The sequence below is a fragment of the Vulpes lagopus genome, chromosome 18, assembly GCF_018345385.1.
Source record: "Vulpes lagopus strain Blue_001 chromosome 18, ASM1834538v1, whole genome shotgun sequence".
NCBI lineage: Eukaryota > Metazoa > Chordata > Mammalia > Carnivora > Canidae > Vulpes > Vulpes lagopus.
The window spans coordinates 42,232,869-42,252,938 of record NC_054841.1 but is presented as its reverse complement, the minus strand read 5'-3'; the positions used below and the strand labels follow the sequence as shown (position 1 = coordinate 42,252,938).

At 44.8% G+C, this 20,070-nt stretch overlaps 1 protein-coding gene across 1 annotated transcript in view; it reads right to left on the bottom strand.

Moving 5' to 3' along the window:
* Window positions 1-20,070, bottom strand: part of PCSK2 (proprotein convertase subtilisin/kexin type 2) — a 249,775-nt gene that overhangs the window by 5,484 nt on the left and 224,221 nt on the right. Inside the window, exons 9-11 of the mRNA XM_041732130.1 lie at window positions 16,438-16,653; window positions 14,771-14,871; window positions 8,293-8,520 (exon numbers count right to left, since the gene is read on the bottom strand). Of these exons, the coding sequence (XP_041588064.1) occupies window positions 8,293-8,520; window positions 14,771-14,871; window positions 16,438-16,653 (545 nt within the window). The remainder of the gene's footprint in view (window positions 1-8,292; window positions 8,521-14,770; window positions 14,872-16,437; window positions 16,654-20,070) is intronic.

The following is a 20,070-nucleotide window of genomic DNA, read 5'->3' as shown; positions in this document are numbered from 1 at the left end:
ACCAGCCCCTAAAACTAAGATGAAACCCACCTTGGGGTCCAAGTCCCTGCTCCGCTGTGTCGGGTATACTTGGACCCAAGATCGAGCCTTGTAAATAAACCCTTGTGTGTTTGCAATCCGTGTCGGTTCCTTGGTGGTTTCTCAGATTCACAATCTTGGGCACAACACTCCAATGACAGAAATGTTCTGTATCTGTATTGTCCAATACAGTAGTCACTAGCAATGTGTGGCTATTGAGCATTTGAAACATGATGAGTGTGGGGAACTGAGTTGTTAATTAAATTTAATTTTAATAATTAATTTAAATGTATTTAATCCTATTAAATAGCCATCTGTGGCTAGTTGCTTCTATATTGGATAGCACAGATATAAATTATTGGCATATGTTCAATTTGAACCGGAAAGCACCACCACAATTAGAAAATTTCTTGGTCTTCTATTGTAAGCACATTCCATTTTTGTCATGGCTCACAGGCTCTAGGAAAAGCAGCTGGGAAAACTGTGGATCCTGTTATGCAGGTTTTCTGGCCACCTTGCTGGAGGCTTCTAGAATGTTCAGACCTCAGGTAGCAGTGAAATGCCATATTCTACTACTGAGATTTTACACAGACAAACAGGCAGGTCCAGAGGCTTTCCTTTCAGAGCTCAGGGACTCTGGAACTCTCTCCAAGAAGCACAGTTGGAGAGAACAGAGGATGATGGCAGAGCCCACAGCAGAAAGAAACTCTGGCTCTGAGTCCTGTGTTGAGTTTGATCCCCTTTCCTATCGTTCAGGCCAGGCAACCTTGAAAAACTCAAGAAGCAAATTCACAAGTCAACAACTAAAAGCTGTTACCCTGAGTAATAGTTATTCTAGATATTACAAAGCATCACTAATAATTTGTCAAATGCAATTGTCCCTATTATCACCAAGATTCAAAACACAAGCTGGGTTCTAAAAAAATTTCATTTTTCTGTCCCCATTTGCACCCAGGCCACTTATGCATGGAATTCACCAAGTGACAGTCCATTTACAAGTCAATTCGTGGAAACTCTGGCAGACAAGTGACCTTGCCTCCCTGGGGGAAAACAGGAAATATTTCTTCAATTGGCTGAGAACCAGAGACAGGATGGCCACAGTAGCTGGGAATCAGATCCACAGCTCACATGCAATGGGGTTCCCAAAAATGAACAATGACGTCCTTCATATAGGAAGTGATTCCAGGGCTGAGATGATCTCATGATAGGAGAGAATCCATTTGGGACCAAACCTAAGACAACCTTCATGCACACCATGGCTATGGGGGCTTCCGTAGATACAGTCTTTCATCCAGATTCCCTCCACAGCTGCTTTGAGTTTCAACTAATGACTCTCAGCCACCCCCTCAGAAGAGGAAACTAGAACACAGGCTGCCCGTTGCTCAGCCTCAGGGACACGGGAGTATATCTGTGAGAGCGCTAGAGGCAGGGATAGAGGAGGCTGAGAAACGACTGGCATTTTGTCCTTACCTGGAAAGCAGAAGACAGACTAGAGTGGGCACAAACACACCCACAACTTCCCCACCAGCCTTGAGGTTGGGGTGTGTGCAGGGGTTGGAGGCCATCCCAAGCGCCCCTGGGGAGTCCTGCTTGTTTAGTGCCATGGAGGTACAGCCCATTTGCAGAACTTGCCATCGCTGCCCTGCCATGTGAACTGCCCTTAGAATGCATGGGGGGTAGGCCCCTGAGAGAGAGCAGTGGATTCTTCCTGGAACGTTAAGTCACTTTAAAATGAAACGCAAAGCCTTGGGTGAATTCCAGATGAGTCTTGGAAGAGAAAGAATGTCACTCCTCCTCTCCTGAGGTAGGCTTCTCCGCACCATGGCGTTAGGAGAATGGAGGAACAGTATCTGCCAGGTGTTTCTTATTACTTCCTTTTTTTTTTTTTTTTTTTTTTTTTTGCTCACTTGTATTTTCTGATTTTCCTACAGTGTCCATATTTTGTGTTTAGAAGAAGAAAAGGAATCCAATCCACCCTTATTTTAAAGGAAAAGCAATTCCTGATGTACTCAGAAAAAGGCAATTTATAAGGCTGAAATAGGAGGCACCTGTTGGCTTAGTCACTTAAGTGTCCAACTTTTGATTTCACCTCAGGTCATGATCTCAAGGTTGTGAGATTGAGCCCCATGTCTGGCTCTGCACTGGGTGTGGAACCTGCTTGAGATTCTCTCTTTCCCTCACCCTCTGCCCCCTTGGGCCAGCACCCCCTGGAGTGCATGCACACGTGCACTTACTCTCTGAAAAAGGTTGAAATAGGAGATGGTTGTTTGTGGAACCAAAGTGACTCTGCTTGGATCCATATTCTGGAACTCACTTGCTTCAAAAATGAGGTATCCATCAAGAGGTCTGAGCTACTCTCTGAACTTTGAGAGAATATGTATGGAAGCCTCATGTTCAAGTCTCATAAAAGACAAACTTGGGGACCCGAGGATGGCTTATATCTTTACTGCATATTGTTGCAAAAAAAGTGGTCAATTGCCTCATGCCTAGAAATCAGCACTGCTTCCCAGGGGGGCCCTCTGGAATGCTACCTGTGTTGTTTTGAGTCCTCAACTGTATGATAAAAATAATTTATGATGCTACAGTCATCTTATTAGAATGATAACAGTAGTGTTCATAATGGCCACCCTTTCTTGAGGGTTGAAGAAGTCTACTCTGTGGCAGTCATAGAAGAACACTCAAGAGGTGGGGATTGCGATGTTTTCCCTTTCCCAGGTAATAGTGGCAGGTGGGTACTAACTCATGCAGGACAATCCGCAGCTTGGCAGTGGCCTGTCCATGGTCACACAACTGGTTGGACGCCAGGCACACCCTCAACGCCCTACGGTGCTGCATCTGGCATTCCCATCAGACTTTACCATCTACTTCCAAATTCACTTAAAATTCAGTTTGCCACCGCCTCAATGGCGCTGAGTGAACAGCTCTCTTGGGTGCAGGAGAGGATGAGGATGGGGACAGTCTGTGCTGAACACCTCATGCTGTGCTTCAGCCCTCGAGGGTCATGTGGCCGCCCCTGGCTGGTGAACAGGCCTGGCTTTGCTCTGCTCACTGCACATGGTTGGTTCTGTGCAGACACTCAGGGCCAGTTGTATTTTTCCTTCTTATTTTAGTTGAGCACCCTTCACTGACTCTGCTGATAAAGTTGCTTTAGAAAATTGCTTTTCAAATTGACTGCTTCTCTGGGAAGATTATGCCGAGGAAACCCATAACCCTGATAGTTGGCACTCACCCTGCATGTCACAGCAAGTGGTTGTTGATGCCTCTAACCTGGCCACTTGGGAGTGTGATTCGTGGTGACAAGGGCCTTCTCTGCACAGTGGCCTGGGTGCTGCCCTAATGGTAGCCTGTACCAGCCCCTGAATTCTGCAATAAGCACACCTGCCCTAGAGCTCATTGGCTTGTTTCTGAGAACAAATTCAGGGGTGGGGCACTTGAGGGTGCACAGGAGGCACAGGGGACACAGAGTCCTTCCAACAAGGTTGGCCTCCGTCCACAAGCCTCCTGGCTGGTCAGCTGGTCCTACTGCCACCCCTTGGCCATCTTCCTTGTACCTAGGTGCTGCTGGCCAAACATTCCCGCATTCAGAAAATACCTACCCTGTGACTACTGGGTGCTGGGTGCTGATATAGGCTCTGGGGATTGCACCAGTGAACCAGATAGACCAGAGTCTTGTCGCCATGGGGGGCCCAATTCTGGCCACTGCTGAAATAGCTTCCCTGTTCCTTTCATTGAAAGTCAGGCTGCTGATATTGGCTAAAGTTCCTGGCTAGTTGTGAGCTGCTGGGCCTCACATGCCCTGACTATAACATGATGGACTTCTTGGCTCCAGATTCAACATTTATGGGGATTATGACAGGATGTTACGTGTACTCAGAAACTGAGAGAGAAACGGTCTTTCTTCACAGCCTATGTTCTTGGTTTCGCTCTCCTCCCTGCCCCCACCTCCCAAATGCACAGAGCTTGAGGATCATGAAGCGTCCATCCTTGTGTAGAGCGGCTTCAGAAGATAAGGTCTGTCATCAACATTTCCCTTGACTAAGCCGATTGTTCCCCTGAACACTACAACTGTTACCACCTTTCTGTTAATTATGGATGGAGCTGGTGTGTGGCTAACTGTGGCTGATGCTTCTGTGGCAGGCCTGTGAGTGATGGGTTGGCCCTACCTGCTGCTGCCTGAGCTTCTGTAGAGGAGCAAACACCATAAATCTTCCCCTCTTGCCAAGTCCCTTTCTGTAAATCTTTCCCTCTTTGTAACAAGGGAAGGAGGTTCCAGGCCCAGGGTTTGGCAGATGTTGGCGGGGCTGGTTCTGGGAACCAGAACAATTTCCTTCATTTCCCTGAGTCTCCTGTTTTCTAACCTGGAGATGAGAATAGCCAGCTGACCTGCTGTGGGAGAAGAGTGTAGCCTGGTGACTGTCCGAGAGCAGCTCCTGGTAGGTGACACAACTGTGCCTGCCTTGTCCCAGGGCCACCTCACAGAGCCCCTGGGGCTGCTATCTGTGTAGGGGTGCGAGCACAAAGGGGTACTGGGGAAGGCACAGACTGAAATGGGCTGGCCCAGCTCTCCTTCAGGCTTAACTTCTAGATGCCCTTTCAGGGAGTTGTTATTCAATTTATACTTTCTGTTCTGTTTGCATTATTGAGTATCCTTCCTGTGATGGTGTAACTATCAGACGGGCATCACAGCTGGGCTGTCCAAGATGGCAGCCACCGGCCACAAGTGGCTACTGGAACTTAAATAAACTAAAGTTCGGTCAGATGAGCCACATTTCTAGCACTCCCTAGCCACAAGCTATGGTAGTGGACACTCAGATAGAGAACGTCTCCCCTGTGCTACCAGGTCTCCCGTCCTTCCAAATCATGCAAAGAATTGTTTTGAATTCTAGCACAGGCAGTACAGCTGTCAATTATCCATTGAATGTTTATTTTGGATTTATCATTCCCTTGCACATTTGGACAGTGGTTCCCAGTCTTGTCTCTGTTCGATCACCCTGTTTGTGGACTCTGGCAGTGACAGGGTCTCCAGGACAGCAGTTATGGAGTTTGGAGAGCGGGCCCACCGACCAGCTGGGTCTTTCAGAGTGCCCAGGGAAGGTCTTACTGAAGGAAGCCCCCAGATTCTTCTTGTATGCGCTGAGCCTCACCTCTTCTAATAGGAGATCACTGAAATACACTGAGAGGCCCCTCAAGCAGTGGAGTGCTGGCATCAGAGTGCCTGGGTTCAAATCCCCATTTGCCTGCTGAATAGCTAGCTGTTCTTTGGTATGCCTTAGCCTCTCTGAGCCTCTTCTTGCCTGTAATGACACTGCCCAGCTGACAGCAAGGCTGTTTGATGCAGCACCTAATATAGGGCCTAAGGGCACAATGGGAGCTCCCTAAAGGGCCAATGTCATTCAGATGGATTTTGTTTGAAGCCCTGGTCTGACCTTTGTAATTGTGAGCAATTTCTGGTGCTTTCTGTATCTCAGCTTCCTCCTCTGTTAAGAGTGACAATTATCGTACATACCTCCTGGACTTACAAGGATGAGATACACTGTTTATGTAAAAGGCTTCACACCAGCCACCTAGGAGGCACTTGTCCCTGAGACACAACATGGGGCCATGTTGCTATTCATCCTGCCCAATATTCATACCCTGCCTATGTGAGGTAAGGCACACCTTCAACGAGTCTGGCTGGCTAGGAAGCTTGGACAGATGTAAAGCGCACGGCGCAGAGGAGGTGCCCAATAAAAGCTAATTCCTTCTTTCACGCTTACAGCCTCTGTGACCTTGGCCAAGTCAACCAGCTCGTCTGGGCTGGGGTAAAGCCTGTCTTACCAGGCAGAGGGGGACAAGGATAAACAGAAATGATGTAGGTACATGGCAGCCTGGGGAAGACTGACAGGAATGCGACAGAGCAGCTGTTTTTTATGGCACATTAAGTGGGGCTTATGTAGCACTGTTTTTTAAAAGTTATTAGAGAAAGGCCTTGCTCTGAGCTTTACTTTTCCACCTAATGCTGATGGGCGCTCTGCTTATGAGATCATGGGCTGACTCACAGAAAATGCATGTCACTCTGCGACATCCACTTGGTGCCACTTTCTGGAAGCCTGGCGAGCAAACAGTGAGGTTGCTGGCCCAACACTGGTGGAGATACTGGGAGGAGAGTGTAGGTCCCAAGGACACAAAACTTGGAATTCATGTAGGGATCAAGGAATAACGGTATTCAAAATTCCAGGAGATTAGTATCTTTCAGTTTCCCACAGGCATGAACCAGGAGTATCTACAAACATGGAGAGGGAATGACAAAGTTACATTTGTTGACTGCCTACTACATGCCAGCTTTATGTTTGCTGTCTTATTAAGGTCTCCCAGCAGCCTAGGAACGAAAAAGTTATTAGCTCCATTTTACTGATGAGGAAAGAGAAGAGGCTTTTGCTTTGGGGACATAAGAAGAGAACTGAATTGGCCGAAGAGTTTAGATGGAAGAGACCCCCCTACATATTAATTTTCACTAACTTATGAGGGAAACAGCTTCTCCTTTAATTCGGAATGCAGGCCACATGCCAGAGCAGTATCAGCACTTCCTCAGAGTTTGTCATCCAAGAGCCCAGAAATGTTCACATCCCATTACAATTACTGACAGTATCCCGAAGGAATATTTTGGTTAACATCTCTGCTCTGAAATGATCATGGCCATTAGGCTAGATACTAGGAGCTTTTTATGTAATGTGTTTATAAGAGAAAGGACATATATTACTTCATCACAAATTTGTTTTTCAACAAATTTTTATACCTGCTTTTTAGTGTCATTGGCTTCCTTCGTAGTCCTATGTATTTTATCTAGTGCATCTAAAAACTGTCTACTGAGATGGGGTCCACAGACTTCACCTGCACTGCCAAAGGGGCACAAAGGTTGAGAATTACTAAAAGAGAGGTCAGGGAGGTCAAAAGTATTGTCCAGTTCGGTGAAATCAAGATTGGAATCTAGATCTGTGTACCTGATTACAGAGGATCCAGGACTAAGGGCAAATGGAGAGGGAGGATGCACCATGAGAGTAAGACTCTGGCTAAGCTCAAATGACCAACAGAGATGAGGCTGGGATGGGGGGTTAGAGAGATGGATTTTATCATTATTTAAATAACATAAGCACAGGTGTATTCTTAGAATGGAAAACCATACAACAATGAGAGTGAATGAGCTACTACTACACACAAGAACTTGGATGGATCTCATAAACATAATTTTGAGTCAGAGAAACTGGACACACCCATATTGGTGATTCTAGTTAAAGTCCAAGAAGTGGTAAAGCTAATCTATAGGAGCAGGAATGAAAACAGTGGTTCTTTATGGGATGTGGGGATTAACTAGAAGGGGGCATGAGGAATCTTTCTGGAGTAATGGAATGTTCCATCACTTGATCAGGTGGTGGTTACCCAGATGTATACATGAAAACTCAAAGAAAACATTTAAGCTCTGTGCATTTCATTGTATGTAAAGAATAGCTCAATTGAAAATACTAATGATAAGAATTGCTATTTCTCTCTTACTGATGAATCAACGAGGAGAGAAATTAAATAAAAAGGGGTGCTCATTGTCCAATCCTCTTGCTGTGATGGGAAGTTAAAACAGAAGTAAATGCAGGTCACCAGCATGGTAGTTTCTGTATAGGGAACTCCTCACTCCAATCCCTCCAAATCACTATCCAATCTCACTCAGCATCAAGTCCTTATGTTGCTTCACAAGTAGAACAAATAAATAAATTGTGCTATAGTCACACAACAGAACATTATTTAACAACAAGAATAAATGAACTGCCAGTACACACTAAACATGGCTAAAGCATTCTGAGCTAAGAATATAGGAGAAGGTAGTGTCTGATTCCATTTGTATTAAGTATAAAACAGGCAAAATAATCTATGGAGTTAGAAGGATAGTGGTTACTCTTGGGGAGATGATGATGGAAGGGGGCACAAGAGTGCTTCTGGGATATTGGCCATGATATGGTCTGTTTACTGATCTGGACCTGGTTACACTGGTTGACTTGTACACTCAAAAATAATGGTGCAAGCCATTGAAATAGTAAAGGATCACAACTAAAAGCAGGGGTAACGAGTCCTCTAATTGTTTTTTATGTACATGGAGCCGTCTGGAGTTGTGCAACTCTCCAGCTCTGCTTGGAAGATGGTTGTCCCTGACTCAAATCCAGTGCATAACAAGCCGACAGAGAGGGAATCTGATATTGTTGCCCAGGCCATGGCCCCCTCTCTGGGATGTTTTCCATATGCACTTACTCAGGGTCCTGCACGGAGCCTCCCACACAGTGGAATCTCTCAGGCACGGTTTTCCAGTCTTTAGCCATTTTCACCATGGCGCCCGCATCAAGGACCCCGTAACCAAAGAGATGGTTAAACTCCAGGCCAACCCCATTCCTCCGCCATTGATGAACCTCGTCGTGAAGCTGATTCCTTTTAGAGGTGAGCACAGTCAGATGCTGCATGTCTCTCCAGGTCAGACCCAGGCTGGATACCAGAGGCAGAGAGATTCGAGAACAGGGGAAGGGGAAGGACATAAGGTGGGAGAGAGACACAATGATTAAGATAAGACATAGACCCCTTGTAGGATTTTGGAACATCTATGAACTCCCAAGTCAAGGGAGGATTTCCATGCACCGTTCAGAGCCATTATACATATATATTTAAAATTTTTGCCTTTCTTACTCAAATAAATTTGCTCCAAGTGTATGCTCTAACATACACTGGAATGGCTGAAATGAAAAAAACTGACAATACTTAGTGTTGGCAAAGATGTGAAGCAACTGGAACTCACATACTTTGCAGATGGGAATATAAATTACTGCACACATTTTGGAAAACTGTTTGGCTATATCCTCTCATGTTGTCCAAATACCTAAGCTATGGCCCAGAAGTTCTGTTCCTGGGTATGCATCCAATAAAAATATGTGTATATATCCATCTGATATGTGTACTGGAATGTTAATAGGCCCTAACTACAAAGTTCCCAAGTGCCCATCCACAATAAAATGAATAAACTAATTAAGATGTATTTGCAGGACATGAAATACTGTCCTACAATGAGAATGAATAAACTATAGCTACTCTGAATAATAAGGATGAATCTTGCTAACAGAATGTCAACTAAAAGAAGCCAGACACAGAACTTACTGTATTACTCCATCTGTTTTGGGCAGCCCGGGTGGCTCAGCGGTTTAGCGCCACCTTCAGCCTAGGGCCTGATCCTGGAGACCCGGGATTGAGTCCTACATCGGGCTCCCTGCATGGAGCCTGCTTCTCCCTCTGCCTGTGTCTCTGCCTCTCTCTCTCTTTCTCTCTGTGTCTCTCATGAATAAATAATTAACATCTTAAAAAATAATAAAATATATAACAGACCCAACTAATCTGTGCTGTTAACAGTCAGGTTAGTGGTTAGTCTTGGGGTGGGGGATTGGATGGGGACACAATGGAGCTTCTGGATGCTGGCAGTGTTTCTTGACCTGACTGTTGGCTGCATGGAGGTGTTCCATTTGTGAAAATGAGGCTGACATTTCTTCAATGGCAGAGATGTTGTCTTTAGCATACTTGTATCCCTAGTGCCCAGGACAGCAGCCCTTGGTACACTGTTTGATCAGTGAATAAACAAATCTGCTTGTAGGTGCTGCTACTTTGGAAATCAGTGTCTAATATTACTCATTGTCTGCATTGTTCAAAATGGAAGTCAGACCCATTTGTAGGCCAGGAAATCAACTTATTGCATAGATATCTACCTGGGTTGCACATTAAAACCTTCTGGTGAGGACATTTAAAATCCCATTGCTTAGGCTACATCTTAGACCAATTAAGTCAGAATCTCTGGGAGCAGGACCCAAGTCTTGGAAATTGTGAACACTTCTCAGGTCATTCTAGTAGCCAGACAGTTAAACCTGAGAACCAGTGAATGGGACTATCATTAAAAAATGAACAGAATGGAACAGAAAAGAATAACTGTGGATTGCATGTAATATAGGAAAGTTTTTCATGAAACTATGTGGGTATGTGTTTGTGTGTGTGCGTGTGTTTGTGTGTGTGTGGTGTTGGGTTGGAACACGAATTTATTTCAAATCAAAAAGTTGGGAAAATGTTGCTCTATGGTTCTTTTTGGTCAAATAATTCAAAAGACTAGGAACAATGTAATTCATTTGATAAAATTTCAGCACATTGGTTTGAGGCTTTGGTAAAATAAGGCACAGATGTATGGAAAGGTACTGCATAATGAAGTGATTCCATGAAGGGTCACAAAGTGTAGATCAGCTCCTGGCACTGTGCTAGTTGTAGGCACACCTTAGGAAGGTCCCTGCTCTCTCAGAGCCTACTGTCCAGAGGGACAGACAGACAACTCAATATTTTAAAAGGGAGGGCTGCCATGATGAGGGAGTTCTCTACGCCAAGAAAACCACAGTGGAGCCCCTGCATTATCCCAGCCAGGGGGCTTCAGACTGTGATCCTCAAGATGCCTGTATCAGAATCATGTGGGGACTGGTGACAAAAGTAGATTCCTGCCTCCGTGTCCTTTCCATATTTTTAAGATAAGATAACAGAGATCCAGGGGAGGTGAATGATCGATCACCCACTTAGATGCTGGAAGATATAGCTCTTGTCTCCCTCATATCTATCCTCCCTCTTCCCTATTAAGAATTTTATTCAGGATCCCTGGGTGGCGCAGCGGTTTGGCGCCTGCCTTTGGCCCAGGGCGCGATCCTGGAGACCCGGGATCGAATCCCACATCGGGCTCCCGGTGCATGGAGCCTGCTTCTCCCTCTGCCTGTGTCTCTGCCTCTCTCTCTCTCTGTCTGTGACTATCATAAATAAAAAAAAAAAAAAAGAATTTTATTCAGAACAGCAATATTATCAGCTCCAAAGCTACATTTCCCAGCCTCCTTTGTACTCTGCGGTGATCACATGAGGGTTGTGGTCAATGAGAAATAAGCAAAAGCTACTGGGTGGGGCTTTTTTAAAAAACCTTTAAGCAAGGCTGACTCAGCTGGTGGATTTCTTTTTCCCTTTGCTCTTCCTGTTTTCCTTTCTGAAATGTAAACATGATGGTAGAGCTCCAGCGGCATCTAGAGAACATGCAGGTGGAGGAGCAGAAATCTAGAAAGAGCTGGATCCTCCAAATCCCAGTGGTACCCCTATGGTGGCCCTGGGCTCCCAACCTCTATATTATCTTTCATGTGACAAAAAATAAAATCCTATCTCAGTTTAGCTATTGTTATTTGGATTTTGTTTCCAATCTGGACCTAGTCAGGGGCAGAGTCCGGATACTGACCTGCCATACAACAGTATCCTGATTCACAGATTTATAGAGCTCTTGCTTTACTGGATGCCCAGGCCTGGAGTCCCTGGGACATAGCTTGAAAAGAAATATTCCTGGACCATCCATCCCCAGAGATTTATATTCTTATCTAAGATGTGAGATTCTATTATTTTCAAAACTCCACCTCCCCAGTGCTCAACTTCACCAGTTATCAGGGAAATGCAAATTAAAACTATAATACAATTGCACTGAATTCATAAAAATAGCTAAAGTGTGGAAGGCTGGCAATACCAAGTGTTGACAAGGACGTAGAACAACTGTAACTCACACTGCCAGAGGGAGTGTCAATGGCTGCCTTGAGAAACTATTTGGGGGTACCTATGAGAACTGCACACATATATACCCCATGACACAGCATTCTGACTCCCTAGTACACACCCAACAGAAAAGCATCCAAATGTTCACCAAAAGACATGTGTAAGACTGTTCATAGCAATATTATTCATAATAGCTCCACACTGGAAACAGCCCAAGGATTCATTTATACAGTGGAGTAATTCACAATGGTATGAACGGACTTATAACCACACTCAACAGTATGGAGGAATCTCTAAGACATAATATTAAGCAAAGAGTACATCTGGTACTTAGGTAATGGTCTGTTTCTTGATTTGGGTGCCAGTTACAGGGATCTGTTAACTTTGTAAGAAGTCATTGTGCTGTATCTAATATTTGTGCACCTTTCTCTCTGTCTCTTATATTTTAATAAAGAGTATACATGAAAAAAAAAATCCATCTCCCGAAAGGTCAGTTTTGGAAACATTATTCTAGTCCAACATGTGGGCCACTTTACTGATGGTTCTCTCAAGCCAGAACGTTGCCTCTCTATGACCCACCTCTCAAACCTAGTTCAGCCCCCTAGAACCACACAGAAAGCCCTGGCTCATAAGGAGAATGCAAAAATATATGAAGGTGGCAGTCACCGACCTCCTCCCTACCTTCTCCAGCCCCATTCCCCACTTCAAAGAAATCATTTGAAATCTTTTTTATGTTGATCACACTGGGAAATGTGAGTAATATTCCCTGTGACTCAAAAAGCTATTTTCAAGCATTTGGCAGAAAAGTACTTTATGAGAGTAGTGACTGGGTGGGACATAAAAATAATGGCTTCCCTTTTCTCCCCTGGAGTCCTGGGGGCAGTTGTTCCTCTTTCATGGTCCTGATGGGCATACATTTACACAGAGTAATTTGTTTATTGCATTCCAACTGCTTTGGAAAAGCTTTCTAATTGGACCTCTGAGTGGCAAGCAGCCCTCAACTGCTGTCGTATGTCACCAAGGACTCCCAGTTGTCTTGTCTCGTGATAAAGAGAGATGAGCTGTAAGAACTGTTCATGGAGTGGCTTTCCTCCTCCTCCTTCTGAATTCTTTCTTAGGGCTATTTTGTTCTCATCCTTGGCTGCTGTTCTAACTGCTGGCTACTGGAGCTGCTCTGCCCACAGGTGCAGAAAGCCAGAGGTGCCTTGGGAGTTTACTTCCCGGGCATAGTTCTTAGCCAGTGACTGACCAGCACCAGAACACAGCGGCCCAGAATCCTTGCCTTGAGGTACAACACATTCTGAGGCATTTACATTCCAGCTCCCCATGGGATCGAGCTGCATCCTTACTTGGATTTTTCCCCATCCTTAACCTGCTTTCTCTACTTTAGCCTGGTTTTTCCTAAGAGCCCTTTTTTAATAAACTGCTCGCACCGGCTTTTGTCTTTGAGTGTGTACCCAACCTCAGGCAGTTGGTGTTCTGAGGAATTTCAGGACTAGCTTCTATGATGGGCTTGAACCACTATTGCTAGGTATCAGTTTTTCCCTCCTTATGGCAATGGAGAATTTAAATCATGACCACCATTCCAAAACAAAGCATGCCCTTGTTGTGACTTTTTTCTGTAAGGCTATCTTGCAGGTGTGTGTCAAAGAATGGTGAATAATTGGTGCAGAGCCCATGAACCTGTTCAGAGATCCAGCAGCCTTGCTCTATTACTTTGGTTAATTTAGATGGTCCCTTTGTGTGCATAGAGGCCTGGGCAACTGACTTCTTGCTTGCCAAAATGCAAGGAGACTTTGAGTCACGGTCTATCTACCCTTTTAGATTTAAAGGGTGACCAGAACCCCCTTCTCTGTTCTGGATCACTTCTGGCTCCCTGTTCTCTTGCAAGGCTCAGCAGCAGGCAGCTGGCTCCTGCTGTCTGCCCCTAGCCACGCCAGCTCTGACACCAGGGCCCAACAGGCCTGGAGATAAACAGTTTTATCTTCAGGAAATGCGCATATGATGGGAGTTTTGATCTCTGCACTTAAGAGAAACACTTCAACCAGTGTCTCCTGGAATCCTAAGTTTTCCACTTGACTTTTGTTAGAAGAATCAAAGTTCGGCCTGGTCCAAAAAGAGAGTCACTCACAATTTGGGGCCTTATCTGTAAAAGGAGGATAATTATGCCTTTTCTGCTTAAAAACAGAGTGTTGGACTAGAAAATCTTTCAAAGTCCTTTCCTATCTAGGAATCAACTCTTACCTCCTTGGGAAGTCAGGAAACACAGTATATATATGGAAAGAGACATGTAGGGCTGCCTGGAGACGGATGCTAGGAGCTCCCGTTGCCCAGCAACAGCTGGCAAGGATGGGAACTCAACTCCCCTTCCCTGGGAGCCTGAATCCAACTTCTCACAAGCTGTTGGTGCTGCGTTCTTGAACAGCTCCCTGCAGCATGGGCATTCGCCTTCCCACCACAAGGGTGGATGCCGGAAGCCCACATGCTCATTCCTCAAACCCAGGGCCAGCCTCTGGCTTGCACTCCAAAGACAGAGCTGCAGGTGGACAGGAGTCTCTGCTAAGGATCAAATTCAAGGTGTGTCTAGGCAGTATGTGGCCTCTCCATGGGATCATGAGAACAGAGAGGACAGCCTCCTCTCACCTGCAGCTGGGAAGGTTTCTCAGTAAAGTCCAATTCCTGGTCTACACTGTGTGGTTTTGCTAAAAGTGAGTTCACCTTATAAGTTAACAAATCTTGAGTGGGAGCACCCTGATTGCCACAGGTTCTGAAATAGCTTGCTGGATATCAGTTTGGCAGTAGCTTTCCTTAATTTAGCTAATTGTATTTTTGGAGTAAAATAGCCAAAGGATCCAGAGAGGCAATAGGATGGTTTTCACAAAGAAAGAAATATCTATGTGTCCCTATTTAGTACTGTACTCTCCTGGGGATGTTATTTGTGGAGTGTGTGTGTGTGTTCGTGTGTGTGTGTGCACATGTGTGCGCATGTATCATTTGGGGCCCATGATTCATTTAGAAATGACCATCACAGTTCACCGACCCTGACCATTACAGGCTCTCATGCCCACTTTTGCCTCCATGGACCCCTGGTATTGGGTGGAGAGACACATGTTAGTCTACCCTCAGCCCCAAGATGGAAACATACTTAGCCTCTAAAGCCAGTGCAAACACTCCAGCTGCCTCGGGGGCAGCTGCAGATGTCCCAGAATGCCTCAGGGTGCAGTTGCCATACAAATCTGTGGTTGCCTGGAAGGGAAGATGTTCAGTAATGAGTGAATAAGTCACTCCACTCTCAATCCCAAAACAATAGGAAGCAGAGAATTATCTGTTTCTTTCATTTAAACTCTGCCTTGTTTTGAAAAAAGAGAAAAACGAAGGTAATGATAAGCTTAGCATCCATCTATCTACCTTGCCATAAATTTTATTTGAGCTTCTTAGTAGCCCGTGCAAAAAGGAACAATCAATTATAGTTATAGTGCTCACAAGATAAAAACAAGTCAATTAATTGTTCAGAGGAATATATTTGTAGTTATTCCAGAGACTAGAGAGAAATTTATTTCCTGGGTCCTGACAGGAAAACCAATAGGTGGAAAGTGACAAGTCAATAGTATCACCAGGTCAAGACAGTGGTGAGTACTGTTGCACTGGGATTGGTTTGGAATACCCACCATTGCATCATTTTTTTTCCCTTCGCAAAGACAAGGCTGGCATTCCCAAAAAGGGAAGAATAAACACGCTCAGCCAAAGTCTGCCTAGAAAAGCAGGCCATTAAAAACAATGTTTCTCTATATCTCATGGAGAGATACTGGGACTCAGGGAGCCAAGGTAACAAACATCTGTGTCCCTTTTAGGTAAAGGGATCTCTTGGCTCACACGAGAGCCAGGCAGAGTCCAGGCAGGAATTTGGGACTGGAGCACAGGTTGGTAATGATGATTGTGTGCTGACTTCCTGTCCTCCCCTGGGAAGCCCCAGCTGAGGTGGGTGGCCAATCAAGATGAAGCTCAGTAGGACTATCAGCCACCTACCAAATCCCAGGCTTGGAGGTCTGAGGAAAAGGTGATATGTGAGTGAAATACCCAGAGAGAAGAAGAGATCCAAAAAGGTTCCTTATGGTCTCCAGACACATATTTTAAAGGGGCTTGGAAAATTCACTATGTTATCAAGCTGTCCAGGAAGGAAAAGCTGCTCAGAAAAACACAATAAATAATCTAAGTCTGGGATTCTTAACCTTTTTGTTTTCTCACATATGAACATATTTTAAAACAAGATGAAACCACTATTCTTACCTTGAAAAAAATACGTGTGTGTGTGCCCAGAGGGCTTATGGCCCTAGAAAAGTCCATCCAGGGATGCTATTTTTTTTTTTTTTAACTACTATAGTAAATGCATGGGCTCTTGGCTCAGATGGCGCAATGGTGTGATGCCCCAGTTCTTAATATTAGCTGTCTTTATAAGTGGTGTGCTGGGGCAAGTTTTTGATCATCAGAGTTCATCACTATTTGCAATGCAAAACAATAAACAAGAAAGACAATCTATGGAAAATGAGTTGGAAAGGGATCACAGTTCTTGCTCCCAACCTGCACATTGCATGGCTCTACCTTATAACAAAGCATTATCAGGCCTGGAAGACAGTGGATCTCTGGAACCTCAAAACAGGTGCTGATTCTTGGAGGGCAGGAGAGCAGAGCCCCTTCCTCCCGTGACGTCACCGGTGGTGGCGCATGATGTCACCCAGTGCCTGTGCATGATGTCACGCAGCGCAGGAACACTCCGCCGCATCATCAAGGGCGGGGTGGGGGGACCGCACTCACCACGCCGGCCTCGGGGTTCCTCTTCCTCCCGTTGCTGAAGGTGGAGGCCAAGGTGGAGGAGCAGCTCTCGTCGTAGAGGGCGGTCCTGCCATCGTTGATGGCCGAGTTGATGGAGATGGTCCACATGCTGGAGGCGTAGCCGTCACAGTTGCAGTCGTCGTAGCTGCCACCGTCCCCAGACGCCCACACGTAGATGCTGCCTTTGCCGCCGCGGCCCTGGGTGGGGACGGGAGAGAGCTGGAGGCCCCGCCGCGCTGCCCCGAGGGCCACACCGCGCCCGTGGGGCCCCAGGAGTCTCCTGCTTGTGTCCGGGAGGATTCAATATACGAAGTTACCAGAATGTATTATTTGAGCTGGGGGTAACACGGTAAGACAAGCTAGCAGAATCACCTTAAAATTAATAAGCAAACTGCTTTTAAAAAGCTTTGAAGGTAGTACATCCTCATGTAAGAAATCAAAGTATACGGAACGGAAAATTAAAGAAAAACCCTTCCTACTCGTAATCATTATTGCCCAATTCTTGTTCCTCCTTTCAGACATTTTTCAGCAAGAATGTAAGTGTACATACATGTTTATACTTAGCTTTATAGGATGTAAAAGATACTTAGATATATCTTTAGTTTTTTATATATAGTTATATATCTTTTGTATGCACAGTTACATACATATGTAGATAATTCAGGTTTAAAATACACGTTTTACTTCAAAATATACAAATCAAGCAAATCATATGTATATATGTGCACAGGTGTACACACGCATTTACCTGACTGGATTATGCTAGGCTTCTTTTTTGGGAGAGGGAGGGGCAGAAGGAGGAGGGGGGAGAATCCCAAGCAGGCCTGACTCTCAGGGCAGAGCCCACCAGGACTTGATCTCAAGACCCTGAGATCATGACTTGAGCCGAAATCAAGAGTCAGACTCTTAACTGACTAAGCCACCCAGGCAGCCCTAGAATTCTTTTAAACACTATGTTATATGACATTTTAACCAGCTCTCAGAAACCAGGACAGAGAGGGAAGTGTGTCATCCTTACAGCTTGGTGCAGGGGATCGCACTCTCCAACAGACTCAGATTTGGGCTCAGTGTCAAGAAGTGGCACCCAATGAAAGTGAAAGAAATGTGAATCAGGGTAAATGCGTGAAGCCACCAAATGTGGAATTTCCCCTGACCCAATCCACAGTTGGGCTGCTAGTGAGACAAAGCAACTTTTACTAAATTAAGGAATCAGCACCAGAAGCGTTGTCACCATGGAGTCAGGTGTGTGGGAGGTGATTTGGACTCCAGGATTCTCCGTATTCATGCCTTTTCTACAATATGACTTTGCAGTCCTGCCCACCAAGAGGAAGGGTCTATTTTCCACCCCTTAAGTCTGGCTTCCTGTCTTTGGTTTGTCCAAGAGAAAGTGATAGAAAGTAGTGCTGTTGTCAGGCCCAAGCATAGGTCTCAAGGAGCTCTGTATCTGTTCTCTCTGTTCTGTTGCACCATGGGGCAAACCTGAGTTAGCCTTCTGGCTGATGAGAGACGTAGCCCAGTCACATTCACTGCTCTAGCTGACAGTCGAGAGCCAGCAGACGTGTGAAGGAAGGCACCCCAGACCAGCCAATCTGTAGTTCACCCTCCAGCTGACCAGAGATGCATGAGCGGGACCAGGTGGGAAGAGCTGAGGCTGCCCCAGATTGGCAGAACAACCCAGCTGACCCAGAGACCCATGATCAGGGTTTAAATGGTGGTTATTTTAAACTACTGAGTTTTAGGGAGTGTAGCCTAGCTCATGGATACACAAGGATACTGGGATTCCTAGGAATATTAAGCTTTGTTTTCCAAAGAGATGTGTGTATGTGCGTTTATATGAGGTAGTAATAGTTACAGCCATGCTTTTAATGACTGGGTATCAGCATCAAATAGTCTGGGGACAGATGCTTGGGAAAAGAGCATGTATAGAGAACTGAGAGCTCTGTCTCTCATAACCATATGGGATTGGCTGTTTTGGCATGCCTCATTTTCCTGTTAAAATGATGCCCCAAGGTCCAATTCTGCTTCCAGCTTCTACTGAACAGGAGCTGAGCAAAAATCGCAACCGAACAACTATGAGTCATATTCCAACAATAATCAGTTGAAGAATGCAATGGAAGAAACTAAGATGATAATCAGAAAAAGCATTATCATGGCACTCATTGTATGCTAGGGACTGCTCTAAGTACTTTACATATAACTGCAGGTTAATCCTTAAAGCAATCTGACATGCAGCACCATTTTGTTAGCCACATGAAGGGTAAAATACTTAGAAACTCAAGAAACTAAAAAAAGAAAAAAAAGAGCTAAGAACTAAATAAGACTTTGAAATTCTATGGAGGGACACAGATGAAGACCCAATGGAAAGACACATTGACCAAATGGAAGATTTAACCCATTATGTTCTTATATAGAAAGAAAGCATCACAGAGATGTCCATTTTCCCCCAAGTTACCTTACAAATTTAACATCCCAATAAATACACTGTATCAATCAAAGTTCTGTCAGGCAAGTATTGCCATACTGGACAGTTCCAGAGAGGAATTTTTATCCAGAGAACAGGTGGTAAAGGAGAACCAAAGACCAGCTGGGGTATGGGAGGCTCACCCAGAGACACAGGAGCAGATGGTGCAGGAGTCTGCACTCCTCAGGGGAGCTGGGCCCTCAAGGGTGGGCTGGCTGCTGGCACCCTCCCACCTTATGACCTTGTGTTTAGTAGCACATGCTCACATAATAGAATGGCAGTCAGACTTGCCGCACCGCTTTACATTGGAATGCCCTTCTCCCCCTTCTACTTTTTTAAGAAGGCAAGTGCATTTAGACAAAGTAAAATACATGGTGCAGCTCCACTTTGAATTCTGTCTTTGAATCAGGGATTTCCTGGGGGTTTAGTGGGAGTTTAGTGTCTCTTGAAAGTTTTCATGTAATGAGTTTTTCACCTAGGGTGACCTGGTGCTCCAGGGTGTGTGGGGCACTGTTGGAGACATTTTTGGTGCTCATGACTAGCATCTAGCAGGAAGTTTCATATGCATGTACTACCTAATGGCAAAGGGCAGTGAGTTGGACCTTGCTGGTTTTAAGGGCATAGCCTAAAGCAGCCTCTCACAAGCCCCAAATTTATTTATTATTATTACTTAATAAATTTGACATTACATTTTATAAACTTAAGATGTACAGTGTATTACTTTGATACAGTTTTATATTATAATATGACTGCCATTGAAGCAATATTGATCACATTCCATCATTAGAGTGCAATATTATTATCTATATCCACTATACTGTGTGTGTATTGGATCTCTATGGCTTCTTTACTACTTGTTACAAGTTTGTACCCCTAAACACCATGAGTCTTAGCCCCAATTCCATCCCCTGGTTACCACCATTGTACTCTGTTTTTTGTTTTTGTTTTAAGTCTTTGATCCATTTTAAGTTAATTTTTGTGAATAGTGTGGGATAGTGATCCAGTTTCATTGTTTTGCATGTGTTTCTTCAGTTTTCTCAGGACCATTTTTTTTTAATTTTTAATTTTTTTCTCCGGACCATTTATTGAAGAAATTATCTTTCCATTAGGTGTTCTTGGCTTCCTGGTTGAATATCAGTTGACCTTATATGCTA